This window comes from Barbus barbus (assembly GCF_936440315.1).
Source record: "Barbus barbus genome assembly, chromosome: 50".
NCBI classification, from domain to species: Eukaryota; Metazoa; Chordata; class Actinopteri; order Cypriniformes; family Cyprinidae; genus Barbus; species Barbus barbus.
Window position 1 is genome coordinate 10,051,554 of NC_136728.1, and position 15,409 is coordinate 10,066,962.

Consider the following 15,409-nt stretch of genomic DNA (forward strand, 5'->3'; position numbering starts at 1 on the left):
TCAAGGGTTTCCTTGAGACGTGCCATTTGACGTGGAAAACATACTGTACCAGAGGATGGAAATGGAGGTAGGCTATGGCCTCCCTAGAAGTTAATCAAAAAGAAACATTATGATTTTGCATAGAAACCAACATTTTTCATTCAACATTTCAAAACATGACTGTTAGCGGGCAAAACTGTATGGCCTAATGTTAGACAGGAAGCTATGCATTTTTAAAGGTCACCCATACTGTTACCCATCAATCATCATGTCTGCAACACTAGCAATGACTTTCTAGTTTACACACTGAAGGGTAAGTATGTGTAGTGAATTTAATGACAGATTAATTGTGACAAACATTATTTGGATATATATGCAAAGCGTCAGATGAACTGACCTTTCCTACTCTGTGGAAATGGCATACAGAATAGGCAACAAATCAAACAAGCAGCTCTTCTATCATGGGCATCAAAGTTTCAGCTGTAGGCCTTGAGCTATTATTAGTACTCCAGATGCCTGTAATGGCTGGTATTTATGAAATGACATGAAGGAGTGGCGAGGGTTCGGAGTAAAGTCTTATGTAGGCCTTCTGTAAACAGTGTGGAGTGAAATAGAATCGTAAAATACTTTAATTAGCAATAAAAATCAAATAGAATAGCAAATTAAAATATTATATGGAAATCTGAATTCATACAAGAAAATGTTTGTAACGTGTTTTTTGTTCACTGAATCCCAAAATGAAACGATGACACTCTGTATCAAGTTCCTATTAATCTGAGTTCGCGCCAAGTGAAATAGTCCCCAATATATATCATAAATATATTAATATATCAATATATCGTAGTATTAATATTATTAATGTAATAATTTTCACTCAATTCAAAATATTGAACTATACAGACCTGTCGGAGGAACACGCTGAGCTGTGGGAAGTAGTGCCGGTCAGTTCAGGCTGGATAAGTTCAGACAGTGGCGGAGGAAGAGATCAGAAGTTCCCGCAGGCGTTCATCTTCTGAGGTAGGAGAGGCACTGAACTTAGCAGATCATTTAAACAGTGCAGATCAAAATAGATACCTATTATGAACTGAAAGCACGCTTTAGATGTTTGGAGACATTTTTGCTAATAAAATAAACGTATATTTGGACCTTAAATATGATTAGAAATAAATATTTTAAAAAAGTGAACCTGCCATTTTCTGGTGAAAATTGGAGCTAAAAGTTATTAATAATTTACATATTAATTCATTGACTTAAATCAGTTTGGTTAAAACTTTAACATGTTTTGGTGTTTATTGACATGATATTTATAATAATTATTATATTTATACACTATATTTTATTACTTTGACAAGTTGTGTTTTTACCCTGAGATCACAGTTTGCTGGAATGTGTGTGTGCAGTCATGCATTTAAACACACTCTTCCTTTCTGAATCAGGCAGTGCTGCCACTGGCTCTCATTTACTCTCTTGAACCACGTTAAACCATATCATAACTTTGTGCAAGCATCTGAATGAAATTTAAGTCATTATTCTGTGAATATCTTGCTTTGTTCAGCCTTGTGAAAAGGAACTGTGCTTAATTGCATATGAATTGCACTTGTAGGGTACTTTAAATCCTAAAAGTATATTAAAAATGTACTTGCAGATAATATAAAATGAATGAAAAGGCCACTTAAGTGTACTAAAAGATATAGCACTTTCATGACTGCTTCTAAACACAAGTAGACTTTAAAAAATGTACTTTGCATTAATTTTAGTTTTGCGTCAAAGTATTTTTTGATCATTTTATTGTGCTTTAAAGAGGTAAACTAATTTTGATTCACTGACTAACATACTAAACACCTGTAATACTTGATGATTTTAACTATAGTGTGTTATTTGATTTTATATTTAAAGTTCATATGTATTAAATGTACTTAAGTGTTAATTTATCATTACAAATGTGTAATTACAAAATGTGTTAAAATTTATTACATACAAGATTTAATATAAATGAAATGATAAGTTGACAATAAAGTCAGGGGAAGTCGTGGCCTAATGGTTAGAGAGTCGGACTCGTAATCCAAAGGTTGCGGGTTCGAGTCTCGGGCCGGTAGGGATTGTAGGCGGGGGGAGTGAATGTCCAGCGCTCTCTCCACCCTCAATACCACGACTGAGGTGCCCTTGAGCAAGGCACCGAACCCCCAACTGCTCCCCGGGCGCCGCAGCATAAATGGCTGCCTACTGCTCCGGGTGTGTGTTCACGGTGTGTGTGTGTTCACTGCTGTGTGTGTGCAAGTTGGATGGGTCAAATGCAGAGCACGAATTCCGAGTATGGGTCACCATACTTGGAAGTATGTCACTTCACTTTTTTAAATGCTTGTCAGTATATTCAGCAGTTCACTTTAACCATATTTCAAATGCAAAAGAAATTGCTTGAAGATATGTACTTAAGTCCTGCTTAAGAGGGTCTAAAAAGCGCTAAGTTAAATCACTTGCATTTAAAATAAATTTAAACTATAATACGTTTTCATTTAATTGCAACTATCATGCAGTTAAGTGTCGAAAAACATTAAATTCAGTTTGCACTTAAGTATATTCTTTTAAAGTATATTGTTTCCATAATAAATACTCTTTTTTTAAAAGTATGGTAAAGTGTACTTCTTTTTCACAAGGAAGGTCAAAATTTTAGCATCTTTGATATCCTGTCCTTTTGTGTACAGAAAAGAAAGGTGTTTCCAAAGGCCTGAGGATAAAAAAAAAATCTCTCAAAATAATCACTGTCCTTGCATAAGTCATCTATATCTGCTTTGTCTCTTTTTCTTCCAGGACTTTTCTAGCAGCCGCGGACCCAGCTCCAGCCATGTCTCAGACGAAGACTACGGGCTCTGCCGTCATTCAGGCGCAGCAGATGCATGCTGCTATGGCAGAAACCTTCCTGGAGCACCTGTGTCTGCTGGACATCGACTCTGAGCCTACAGTGTCTCGCAACACAGGCATCGTCTGCACGATCGGTCAGTGAACCATTTAAGGAACTTAAAGGAATAGTTCACCCAAAAATTTGCTGAACATTTACTCATCCTCAGACCAAGATGTAGATGAGTTTCTTTGGTTTGTTTTGTAGATGAATTTGTAAAAGATTTATAGAAATTTAGCATAACATCACTTGCTCACCAATGGATCCTCTGCAGTGAATGGGTGCCGTCAGAATGAGAGCCCAAACAGCTGATAAATACATCACAGCAATCTACAAGTAATTCACATAACTCCAGTCCCTCAGTTAATGTCTTGTAAAGTGACAAACTGTGTGTTTGTAAAAACAAATGAACTTTAAATTTCTCGGCTGATTTCAGGCTTGTTCACTGAAGAAAGCATTATTATAAATAAAGGACTCGTATTTTAACTGGAAGCAACAGTTTGAAGTTAAAAACGTCTTGATGGATTTGTTTATTAAAAACAACTTATCAGTTCACAAGACATTAACTGATGGACTGGAGTTGTGTGAATTACTTGTGAATTATTGTGATGTTTTATCAGCTGTTTGGACTCTCATTCTGACGGCACCCATTCACTGCAGAGGATCCACTGGTGAACAAGTGATTTCTCCATATCTGTTCCAATGAAGAAACAAACTCAATTACATCTTGGATGGCCTGAGGGTGAGTAAATTTTCAGCAAATTTTCATTTTTGGGTGAATTATTCCTTTATTGCAAATTGTCCCTCAAAATGTTTTCAATGTTATGTTTTATCTTAATGCAGGACCTGCCTCCCGATCTGTGGAGACCCTGAAGGAGATGATCAAGTCCGGCATGAACATTGCACGTATGAACTTCTCCCATGGAACTCACGAGGTACATGATCTCCTCCATTATGCAACATTTTCCGTTAGCCTCCACTGGAATGATCCACACATGTACTGTTATTTCATCAAGCAGTCTAATAATATTGTAATAAGAGTTGTTCAAAAAGTCTTCATCCTCTTAGCCAGCCTTGACTTTCGTACAATCGTAGATCCTCGATTATTGTGGTATTTCCCTCGTGCCTCTTCAAATGTCAGAAGTTGTAAGCTGATCTTGTTAGCCGCACTGATCTGTCTAGTCGATACATTGAGTAGAGTCATCTTGGGCTCAAGCCAGAGGGTGAGTTTAGACTGTGCTGACCTCTCCCCTTTAAAAGTCATGGCTTTTTACCTTTTTTGCATGGCACCATTGCCACAGATTACTACATTAAGCATGCTATCATGAAGTGAGGCAGTAGATATTTGTGGCTGGGGGATTGAGAAGGTCAATAGCTCATGTTCGTCTTTAATAAAGTTGCTACTAGTATATGACGAGTAAATATTAGCACAGAGTTCATTGAGAGTTCTAGTGAGCATTACTAAGCATCTTCATGTGGTAACTTCTTTTTAAATCCATTTTAAAAATAGAAAATCATGATTAAAATATTAAATATTTGTAAAAAATGTAAACGTAATTTAAAGACTTACAAATAATTTACTATATTGTGTGTTTAAATCTTATATTTTATTTTCACCTTTATTTACATAAAAAATATGCCGATTACAGTTTGCACATTGCAAGGTATTTATTAAAAATTCACGGAATTCTTAATCTTGTTAGTTTAACCAAACTTAATTGATCTATTCTACTATCTATTTCTACTAAATTTATATTTTACTTTATTTTAATATATACTATGCATGCTATAACTATATAGCATATATTTTTTTACTTTTATTTACATTAAAATATTTCTTTATTTTATCATCCTATTTATTATCTTAATAATTATTAAATGTTAATACTAACATTAATATTAGTTTTTATTTTAACATTTGTTAATACTAATATCATACTTGGACCTGGAATCACTGTAAATGTACCATATTTAACCTGAGATTTCATTTTTTAATTTTATATTTATCCATTTTAATCTGAAATTCATTATACAGTCACAATACAACACTATCCTTTTGTATCATTTCACTCTAAATTGTATTTGTTACTTATGAATTTGAAATAATTTTCTATTGTTAATATGGCATTGTTATATTATTGACACTAATACACGTTGTCTTGTTATTTGCTTACACACAGTCTGTAATCACAGAGACGACAACCAAAATTTGACTTAACTATCAGTAAAGCTGTCAGACCAGTCATATAATACACTGAAACTAACAGTTTGAGATCAGAAGCAGTCAAATGTTTCTGTGGGTCACTGGAAACATAACCTGTCTCTCCCTGATTCTATATATATACCTCTGTCTCTGCCTCATGCCTGTGATTGAACACACAGGACAGAGACACTGACTGAGCTGTAGACTTTACAGCAAAAAAGACATGTTCGCTTTGTTCTTTTTATTTTGTAACATCATGTTCAGTAGAGTTTTACAGGACTCAGAGCTCACGCTGCCAATCGATAAAACTTCCTTCTGCAGACAAGAATCAGCCTACAAGCAGAACAAAGAAGAAAAAATAGTCTAAAAAGAGTTTTTAATGTTTCTGAAGGACAAAAATGGTGCCATATAAAAATGACATGATGAAGTTGGGTTGAGCCAATATAATATAATATAATATAATATAGAACCAGTCTTAAGTAGCACAGATATATTTGGAGCAATAGCCAACAATACATTGTATGTGTCAAAATGATTGATTTTTTTTTAAACAACAAATCTTTAGGTATTAAGTAAAAATCATGTTCCATGAAGACATTTTGTAAATTTCATACTGTAAACACATCAAAACTTAATTTTTGATTAGTAATATGCATTGCTAAGAACTTCATTTGGACAACTTTAAAGGCGATTTTCTCAATATTTTGATTTTTTTGGCACCCTCAGATTCCAGATTTTCAAATAGTTGTATCTCAGCCAAATATTGTCCTATCCTAACAAACCACACATCAATGGAAAACTTATTTATTTAGGTTGCAGATGATGTGTAAATCTCAATTTTAAAAAAAAGTTACCCTTATGACTAGTTTTGTGGTCCAGGGTCACATATAATATAATATAATATAATATAATATAATATAATATAGTGGAAGCTTGTTTCTGCTTGTATATTTTGTAATTCTGACATTATATTTCGCATCTCACAATTCAGACTATATATCTTGCATTTCTTAGCAATATAAGAGATAATAAATCCAGAATTGAGATATAACCTCAGGATTGCAAGGTATAAACTTGTAATTCTGAGAAAAAATGTCAGTTTAGAGTTTATATCTTATATATAAGATATAAACATATATATATATCTTATATATATATACCCTTTACCAGTCACCCCGGACTCCCTTAATCCCTTGCCCAGACTCATCATCAATTGAAATTGAAATTTAAACATGGTTGAATCCTTAAAGCTACAAAAGTTATTGATTACCTCTTTTTTTTCTTCTGTTCTTTGATGAACAAACATCACAGCAGCTGGTTATTAAGTTATTTGACTGCTATTACTTTAAGAGCTGCTGCTGCTGAATGTGCCGTGGATCTGGCAGTCATTGCTCATTGTTTCATTTGCATTTTATTATGAAATGATACAGGTGACAGGCAGAGCACACTGCTGTATTTGTGCGTGCAATTGAAGAGCATGTGCTACGAGCACATTACAACAGGACAGGAAAATTAGTTGTGATTGGGGTGGCCAAACCTAGCCCCGCCCCTGAGTTAACTGCATTAAATATTTTTAACACCGTTAAATTAATGGCCTGTGTTAACGTGCTAATTTAGCTTATCAGTATTGGTCACTGTCTATTTACTTCTTGTTAATACTTATTTTCCCTATTTGTACTCTTAGATTACATTTTCTGCTCACTTACAGTTAATATTTCAAACATCTGACACTTTACTGTAAATAACCTTTTTAATGCAGTACCATGCTGACACCATCAAGAGTGTTCGTGAAGCCATTGAGAGTTTTGGAGCTGGTAGCATTGAGTACCGACCAGTGGCCATTGCTCTGGATACTAAAGGCCCTGAGATCAGGACTGGACTTATTAAGGGCGTAAGTATAGCATCTCGGTTTCTGATGTTCTTCTCAATATTTGAAACTCTTGTTTCAGACCTCATGTATGTATGCGGTTTCTTCAGAGTGGCACTGAGGAGGTCAAGCTAGTCAAGGGTAACATAATCAAGCTCACTCTAGATGACAGCTTCAAGGACAACTGCGATGACAAGATTCTGTGGCTGGACTACAAGAACATCACAAAGGTGGTGCAGCAGGGCAGCCATGTTTACGTAGACGACGGTCTTATTTCACTCAAGGTTAAGGAAATTGGTGAGTTTCAAGTTCAATGAATCTCTCCTATCATAACCACATAGCATTTTCAAGCCTTTGAAACATCACAGCAGGACTGTGTTGTTTTAACATTGTTGAATGTTCCAGGTTCTGATTTCCTGAACTGCGAGATTGAGAACGGAGGCGTGTTGGGCAGCAAGAAAGGCGTGAACCTGCCCGGGACCAATGTTGACCTACCCGCAGTGTCTGAGAAGGACATTCAGGACCTTCAGTTTGGTGTGGAGCAGGGTGTTGACATGGTTTTTGCCTCCTTTATCCGCAAAGCTGCTGACGTGCATGCTGTCAGGAAGGTGCTCGGAGAGAAAGGCAAAGACATCAAGATCATCAGCAAGCTGGAGAACCATGAGGGTGTGCGCAAGTGAGTGATAATATAAATAAACATTAAATAAAATTTAAATATTTGTTAATATAAAGTGATTATATAATCATTAAATTTCATAAGTAAAAAACCCCAACAAATTAAAATATTGAAAAATATACATTAAAAATTTATTAAAAAAATATTTTCAATGTAGAAATATCCTTTCAAAAGTTTGTGGTCAGTAAGATTTTTTTTTTCAGCAAGAATGCATTCAATTTTCATTCAAAAGTGACAAAGACATTTATAATGTTACAAAAGATTTCTATGTAAAATAAACGTTCTATTCATCAAAGAATCCTGAAAGAAAATATCACAGTTTCCACTAAAATATTAAGTTGAAACATAACTGTTTTCAACTTAACTGATGATAATAAGAAATGTTTCTTGAGTACCAAATTTCAAAAGGATCATGTGACACTGAAGAATGGCTGTTAAAATTTCAGCTTGAAAATTATATATATGTAAACATTTTAAAATTGAACAGTTATTTTAAATAGTAATAATTTCACAATATTACAGTTTTTACTGTTTTTTGATCAAATAAATGCCGCCTTGGATAGCATAAGAGACTTCGTTAAAAAACATGAAAAATGTGTGCCTTTTGTATGTATAATATATAATGCAACATAATATATTGTATGTATACAGTATATTAATTGGAATTTATTTAAGTGGGCATTCCTTACTGTGTGTTTGTAGATTGAGTTTGTTGCTCTGATTACTTCTTTATTTGCATTTCTTTATTTCTTTATTTGTGTAGGTTTGATGAGATCCTGGAGGCTAGCGATGGTATCATGGTTGCCCGTGGAGATCTGGGTATAGAGATCCCAACTGAGAAGGTGTTCCTGGCTCAGAAGATGATGATTGGTCGCTGCAACAGGATTGGCAAACCAATCATCTGCGCCACACAGGTTAGGACAGACACCATGCAGAAGCGAGTGAGCCGGCTCAGTTCAGCCAGCACAATCTGACTGTCTCTTTGACTGACAGATGCTGGAGAGCATGATCAAGAAGCCCCGCCCCACCCGTGCCGAGAGCAACGACGTGGCCAATGCCGTGCTCGATGGCGCCGACTGTATCATGCTGAGCGGAGAGACCGCAAAGGGTGAATACCCTCTAGAGTCTGTGCGCACGCAGCACCAGGTACTGTACCATCAAGAGCGCCACCTTCTGGCTTTATCTGACCGGTGCCTAATAAGTATACTAATGATAATATATTAATAATACACTGTAAGTTTAGCTTGCTTAGCAGAACATTCATGTAATCTCACCCTAAACCTCTTAACTCCAAAAGCAAATCTAGCAAAACTAAACACTATCTAAATGCTAATGCTGTAGCTGTAACGGTACTGTGCACAGGTGCAATGACCTGTAACCCTTGTGAAAAAGTATACTTTAGCATACATTTATTATGGAAATAATACACTTAATATATACTCAATAGTTAATAATATACAGATTTGGAGAAGTTTAGCATTACATCTCTTGCTCACCAATGGATCCTCTGCAGTGAATGGGTGCCGTCAGAATTAGAGTCCAAACAGTTGATAAAATCGTCACAAAAATCCACAAGTAATCCACATGACTCCAGTGAATTAAAGTCTTGTGAAATGAAAAGTTGTCCAAATCCATCATTAATGCATTTTTTTATTTCAAACCGTTGCTTTTGGTTAAAAGAGTCCTCTTTTCATAACATTACTTTCTCCAGTGAAAAGTCATCTCGTCTGAATCAGGAGAGAAATATGCACAGATCAAGCATTGTTTGCAAGTGAAAATAGTCCAAAACAGTTTTTAAGCGAATATATCTGTTAATTTTGATGCGAGAGGATGACAGGGGATGAACATTTTCACTGGAGGAAGCGTGATTATGAAATATGGACTAGTATTTTGGCCAGAAACAATGGTTTTAATTAAAAAGCCTTGATTTTTATTATTTTTCTTCAACTAACATGCAGCTTTTAACTTTATAAAACATTAATTGATGTACTGGAGTCATGTGGATTACTTGTGGATTATTGTGATGTTTTTATCAGCTGTTTGGACTCTCATTCTGACGGCACCCATTCACTGCAGAGGATCCATTGGTGAGCAAGTGATGCTAAATTTCTCAAACGGTTCCAATGAAGAACTAAAACTCATCTACATCTTAGATGGCCTGAGGGTGAGTAAATTTTCGTTCATTTTTAGCCATTTGTAGTTAAGATTGTCTGTTGGGCTGGTGTTGTGACGATTTCTCACATGCTTTTGAGGAAATGCAGCACTACTCTCACTACCAAAGGTTTCTTAATTTATCTGCAAAGGTTTTTTATCATTGTCAAACTGAATAGAGCTCCATCAAAATAAGTGCTCTGGTGGTACCAGGATACCAGTGATGGTATTAGATGGTAATACTGTGATATATACAATGGCAATACAATAATAAGGTTCTTGTCTCCTCATTTGTGTCATTTCTTCACGTTGCATCAGATCGCCCGTGAAGCCGAGGCCGCTATGTTCCATAGGCAGTTATTTGAAGAGCTTCGTCGTACCACCCATCTGACTCGTGACCCCACTGAGTCCGTGGCCATTGGTGCAGTGGAAGCTTCCTTCAAGTGCTGTGCCAGTGCCATCATTGTGCTCACCAAGAGTGGCAGGTCAGAGACACTCTCAATAACCCTAAAGGCTTACAGTGGCATTGACACACACACACACACACGGTTCTAATATTAGATACAGTGACCTCTACTCAGTGTCGTGCACATGACATTGTAAAACATATACTTACTTACTTACTTTACTTTACTTTTTACTTTTGTCATTTAGCAGACAAAACATATGCATGCATTGTAAGATGCACATGTTCATTTGCCAGTTAAGAATATATTTAACACTTAATTTTTATAATTTGTGTTGAGTTAAGTTTCCTTGCTGTCTCTCGTTCGCTCTCAAATATTATCCGTTTTGCCCTGTGGCTGATCGAAATGCATGTCACTGCGCCGGAGCGAGACAGTCTGACCTTTGCAGGCCTGAACCTTGACATTTCATAGGCTAATTTAAACTCCTTATTCACTTGTCCCACAGTAGGTTGCAGAGAGGCAAAAGTGCACCCTTACTGGGGCTTGTATGCAGGAGTGCGTTTTCCGGCTGACTCCAACCAGAGCAGATACAATTTCATACCCAGCATTTGCATTTTATCTATTTATTGCATGTATGTCTGGAATACTTGATTCTGATTGGTCAGTTGCATCATTATCTTGTCAAGTATTTTGTATAATGACAACTAAATTATATAATTGATGTTTTTGTATACTTATGCTGGTTTTATGCCTCTTACAAACCTCAGTCACTTAATAAAGTAATTGCCACTCCAATTCCAACTTTTTAAGTTTATTTATTTGGTAGGAAGCCAGATTAAGGGGGATAATGCACAGTGAGTCAAACATTATTGCAAAATAAAACTCTTCAGGATGTAACAACATTTTCAAATTTTGTAATAAATATTATAATTATATTATAAATGATATATATTTATTATAGAAATAAACATTTTTCTTTGTTGTCTATTTTCAAAATTATGGTCTGTGTTGTTTTAGACATGTAAATAAAATTCCAAATTAAAATAAATTATTATTGATATAATTTTAAATTAAATTGGTAACTTTTAAAATACATGAATATTTATAATTAACATTTTGTTTGTGTGTGTATATATATACACTAGCAATAAAATATGAATATAACATTATTTAGAATATTGTTATTAATGTTGTTGATTATTATTATTATTTGATATTTTCTAGCTATAATAATTATTAATATAATTAACAGTTATTGTTAATTACTTTAATTATTTTACATATATATTTTATAATGTGTTGCATATTAAATTAATGCATAAACAATGCATGCTTCATGAAAACAATAAAACACAGTCATGTTCTACTAGCTATATAAAATGTTTATTACATGCTTTGTGAAAACAATAAAACTGTTTTATTGGCAATGGAGTATTAATATAACTAATTAGAATATTGTTAATAATAATAACAATAATTATTTTTATTATTATTACCTAATATTTTCTAACAATAATAATTATTACTACTATTAATATTGTGGTTGCTTTTGAATGTATTTATAAATATATATTGTTACATATTAAACTATTACAATATATGCTTCACGAAAACAATAAAACACAATCATGTTTTATTAGCAATGAAAATCCTAGGTAACATTAGTTCTCATCTTATCCATGACTAATTATGATTATTAATATATTTATTATTATTAAGAATCAATTAACTATTATTGTTATTATTATTATTTCTATAATAATTAAGTATTACTATTTTGTGTCGACCTATAATAATTCTGTCTTAATATTTTGTGTCACCCTGTCTTTGTCTCCTCAGGTCTGCCCAGCTGCTGTCCAGATACAAGCCACGTGCTCCTATCATGGCCGTGACCCGTAACGGCCAGACAGCCCGGCAGCTGCACCTGTATCGCGGCATCATCCCCATCCTCTACACCAAACCTGCTAATGATGTATGGGCTGAGGATGTGGATCTACGTGTCAGCTTCGCCCTGGAGATCGGTAATGAGACATCCAGAGAAAACTAGCACTTCATTTGGTGTGACACTAACAGATGCACATTGATTTAGTTAAAATAATTCAGAGCAGGTTACTTTTTAAAAGGATGCTGGTGGCTGCTACAGAAAACCACTTGATCACTTTACTTAGTCCATTTAAAAAAAAATTATCAGTAGCCAATAATCAGTAGTTTACATATCAGTAGTTGCGCACGCTTATAATAAACAGAAAGTTGGTTTGGATGCTAATACAATTGTCTTTATCGTTTTTGGTGTAAATGGGATTATTCACTCCAAGGATGATAACTACAACCACAACTTTAACTATAAAGTTTTAAGAATAATTCTAATTCTATACAAAGTGAATTCCACACCACAACTATAACGATAACGACACCGAAGGATGATATAATTGGAATCACTTTCAGAATGATTTTTTCCAGGTGATAAAGCTTTGACAGCCAATCAGAATCCACTAACTTTACATCATAACTGCAGTGTGCGCTAATATAGTTATCGTTGTTATCTGTTTAGTTATCATTCTTGGTGTGAACGGCTTTAAGGCCATTGCACACTGAGTCTTTTTTGCACGTTGAAAAATAAATACGACCTCACGTTGTGTCAATTATTTTGTTTACACACTGCCTCCGAAACTAAAATTAATATGCATCGGACTCAGTGTGCAAGGTTTCTGTGCGTGATGAATTTTTAGGATGACGAATACGAAAAAACTCATGCGAAAATTTCAGACTCGGTGTGCAAGGACATTTAAAGCTAAAGCTAAAAGCTTACGTGTGTATTAAAAGTCACAAACTGCAATTTAATATCAAGTTAAAGGTAGGGTAGGTGATTTCGGAGAGGCTAGCAATAGTAAGCTAGCTTTGAAAGCATAAGATCTCACCCTCCCTGCAAATCACTCTCTAAAGCCACTCCTCGTACCGTGGGCTATGATTGGACAACCATCCAATGCCTTCCACAGACAATATAAATACATGTAGACTACTAACTTAGTGATTGCTGTCGGGAAGTGAAGAGACCTTCAACCAGCATAAAAAAAAAGTTTTTAAACCAAATCACCTACCCTGCTTTTAATGTAAATATGGGTTTAGATGTGATCAAGACTGTTTGACAATCATATATCAGGCCCTAAAACCATTCAGCTTTGTACTTGAGTCCTTATTTACATCCTCCATTTTGATTTTCAGGCAAAGCCCGGAAGTACTTCAAGCCTGGTGACGTTATCATCGTTGTCACAGGCTGGCGTCCAGGATCTGGCTACACCAACACCATGCGCATTGTTGTGGTGCCTTGAGCTCAACCTCATGAACTGTACCCCACACCCCCAACCCCCAGTGTGTTTTCACATGCAAACATTTTGTCAGCTGTTCAGCCTCCAATGAAGATATTTAAGTCCCAAAAATAGACGTGTGATGCCTCTCCCATCAATCCCTTTTCATCCCACTGGAAAATTATTTTCATCAGCACTGTACTGTATGTGTTTACAGTAACTTTTTGTATCCTGAGATATTATGGAATTACATTATTTTTCCCTGTACGTTTTAATCTTTGTTTTTATTGTTGAGAACGATTAAACAGCATAAAGTTTTATTCATATATTGTCAAAGGCAAATATAACGCCACCCTGTGGACTATATTGAAAATACAGAATCTCGATAAGTAGGTCAGTCCAATGTCATTGCTCTGTTTAAACTTCTAAATAACTTCTGATGCTAAGAAATATCCAATATTTTTAGAAAAATTATACTGAATGTATGCTACGTGCTTGGCATTTCACACATTTAATGGCTTGAATTAGAAAGCTCTGATTTGCCTTCAAGGTCTGTAGTCCGGAATATTCCTCCGGGAGGAGGGTACTGAGAGAAAATGAAGAAGAAGAAAAGAAAAAAACTAAATAAAAACTTCTTATCTTCTGTGCAGGAGCCGCTTGGATGCAGAGTGAGTCAGCAAGTCCTGATGCGCAATTAAAATTCATAACATACTGGGTAACTTTTCAAAGTGCATTCATAAGGGGAAACTTCAGAGCATCAGGTTTCATTCCAGACTAGGGATCCATTTGGCATTAATATAACGGGATCACGCTGTAATTAGCAGGGCTTGCAGTCTGGGTGTACCTTGGCTGTATTGTCAGAGTGACAGGGATCAGCTGGTCAATTTGTATGCAAATAGGGTGAGGCTTAGCCAGGCTTTGATTCGCCAGCAGGGCTCGCTGACATCAATTCTTACGAAGCACCAGCTTCAGTGCGGAGACAAAGTATAATAGCTGCCATAAACATCATTTCAGCCTTGGGTGTGTATTCTGTCAGCAGTCCTTCACAAGAAATCTCTGCTTGGATCCACCGCAAGGAGAATAAGTAAAGTAAAAAAAAAAGTAAAGTCGTGACGTATTGTCAAGTATGGTGACCCATACTCGAAATTGGTGCTCTGCGTTTAACCCATCCAAGTGCACACACACAGCAGTGAGTAGTGAACAAATCCACACACACACACACACACACACACACACACACACACACACACCCGCAGCGCCCGGGGAGCAATTGGGGGTTCGGTGCCTTGCTCAAGGGCACCTCAGTCGTGGTATTGAGGGTGGAGAGAGCGCTGGACATTCCCTCCCCCCACCTACAATTCCTGCCGGCCGGGGGCTCGAACTCGCAACCTTTCGATTACGAGTCCGACTCTCTAACCATTAGGCCACGACTTCGACTTCCCCTTTACTTCTCTGGTGAGCGCTAGATCTGAGCGAAACACAGATTAGATGCTCTGTTTCGCGATTATACTGATAGAGGTTAAACAGTGCAGTTTAGTGGGGAATGAGAGCAGGACAGTGATCCACTCCTGTCTCAGGGAAGTGAACGATGCTATCTCAGTTCCTCACTGGAGCTACAGAAGCGCTGGAATCAAGGCTCAATAAACAGGACTGAGTGCATTGGATTTTCAAGGACGCGACCTTCTGTGGCAGTGTTACAGAAGCCATGTGCTCGAGATTATGTATGAATGCTAGAAATGCAAAATAGGGCTGTCAAACGATTTAACATTTTAATAGAGTCCCAATAATTACGTGTAATGAAATATATCAATATTCACCTTATTTTGCAATGCAGAAGTAAGCCATTTCCTGCGAGTATGCGAGACTTCCGATTTATTTGTAGGTAAACAAGTGGGAGAATACCTAATATAAAACTATTTGTGCTG

General features: G+C 36.0%; 1 protein-coding gene across 1 annotated transcript; it reads left to right on the plus strand.

The window, feature by feature from the left end:
• Window positions 1–907: 907 nt before the first annotated feature.
• On the plus strand, window positions 908–13,880 carry pkmb (pyruvate kinase M1/2b). The gene is made up of 11 exons (XM_079414827.1): window positions 908–996; window positions 2,788–2,972; window positions 3,719–3,810; window positions 6,838–6,969; window positions 7,056–7,242; window positions 7,351–7,621; window positions 8,385–8,535; window positions 8,615–8,767; window positions 10,091–10,257; window positions 12,019–12,200; window positions 13,402–13,880. The coding sequence occupies exons 2-11, from the start codon at window positions 2,822–2,824 to the stop codon at window positions 13,506–13,508; spliced, it is 1,593 nt and encodes a 530-aa protein (XP_079270953.1). The 5' UTR covers window positions 908–996; window positions 2,788–2,821; the 3' UTR covers window positions 13,509–13,880.
• The last annotated feature ends 1,529 nt before the right edge of the window (window positions 13,881–15,409 follow it).

Bases quoted from the DNA above. Each gene is read 5' to 3' on its own strand.
- pkmb (XM_079414827.1), top strand. From the start codon at position 2,822: ATGTCTCAGACGAAGACTACGGGCTCTGCCGTCATTCAGGCGCAGCAG. The intron at 7,622-8,384 runs GTGAGTGATAAT...TTATTTGTGTAG, and splicing joins AACCATGAGGGTGTGCGCAA to GTTTGATGAGATCCTGGAGG. The intron at 8,768-10,090 runs GTACTGTACCAT...ACGTTGCATCAG, and splicing joins CTGTGCGCACGCAGCACCAG to ATCGCCCGTGAAGCCGAGGC.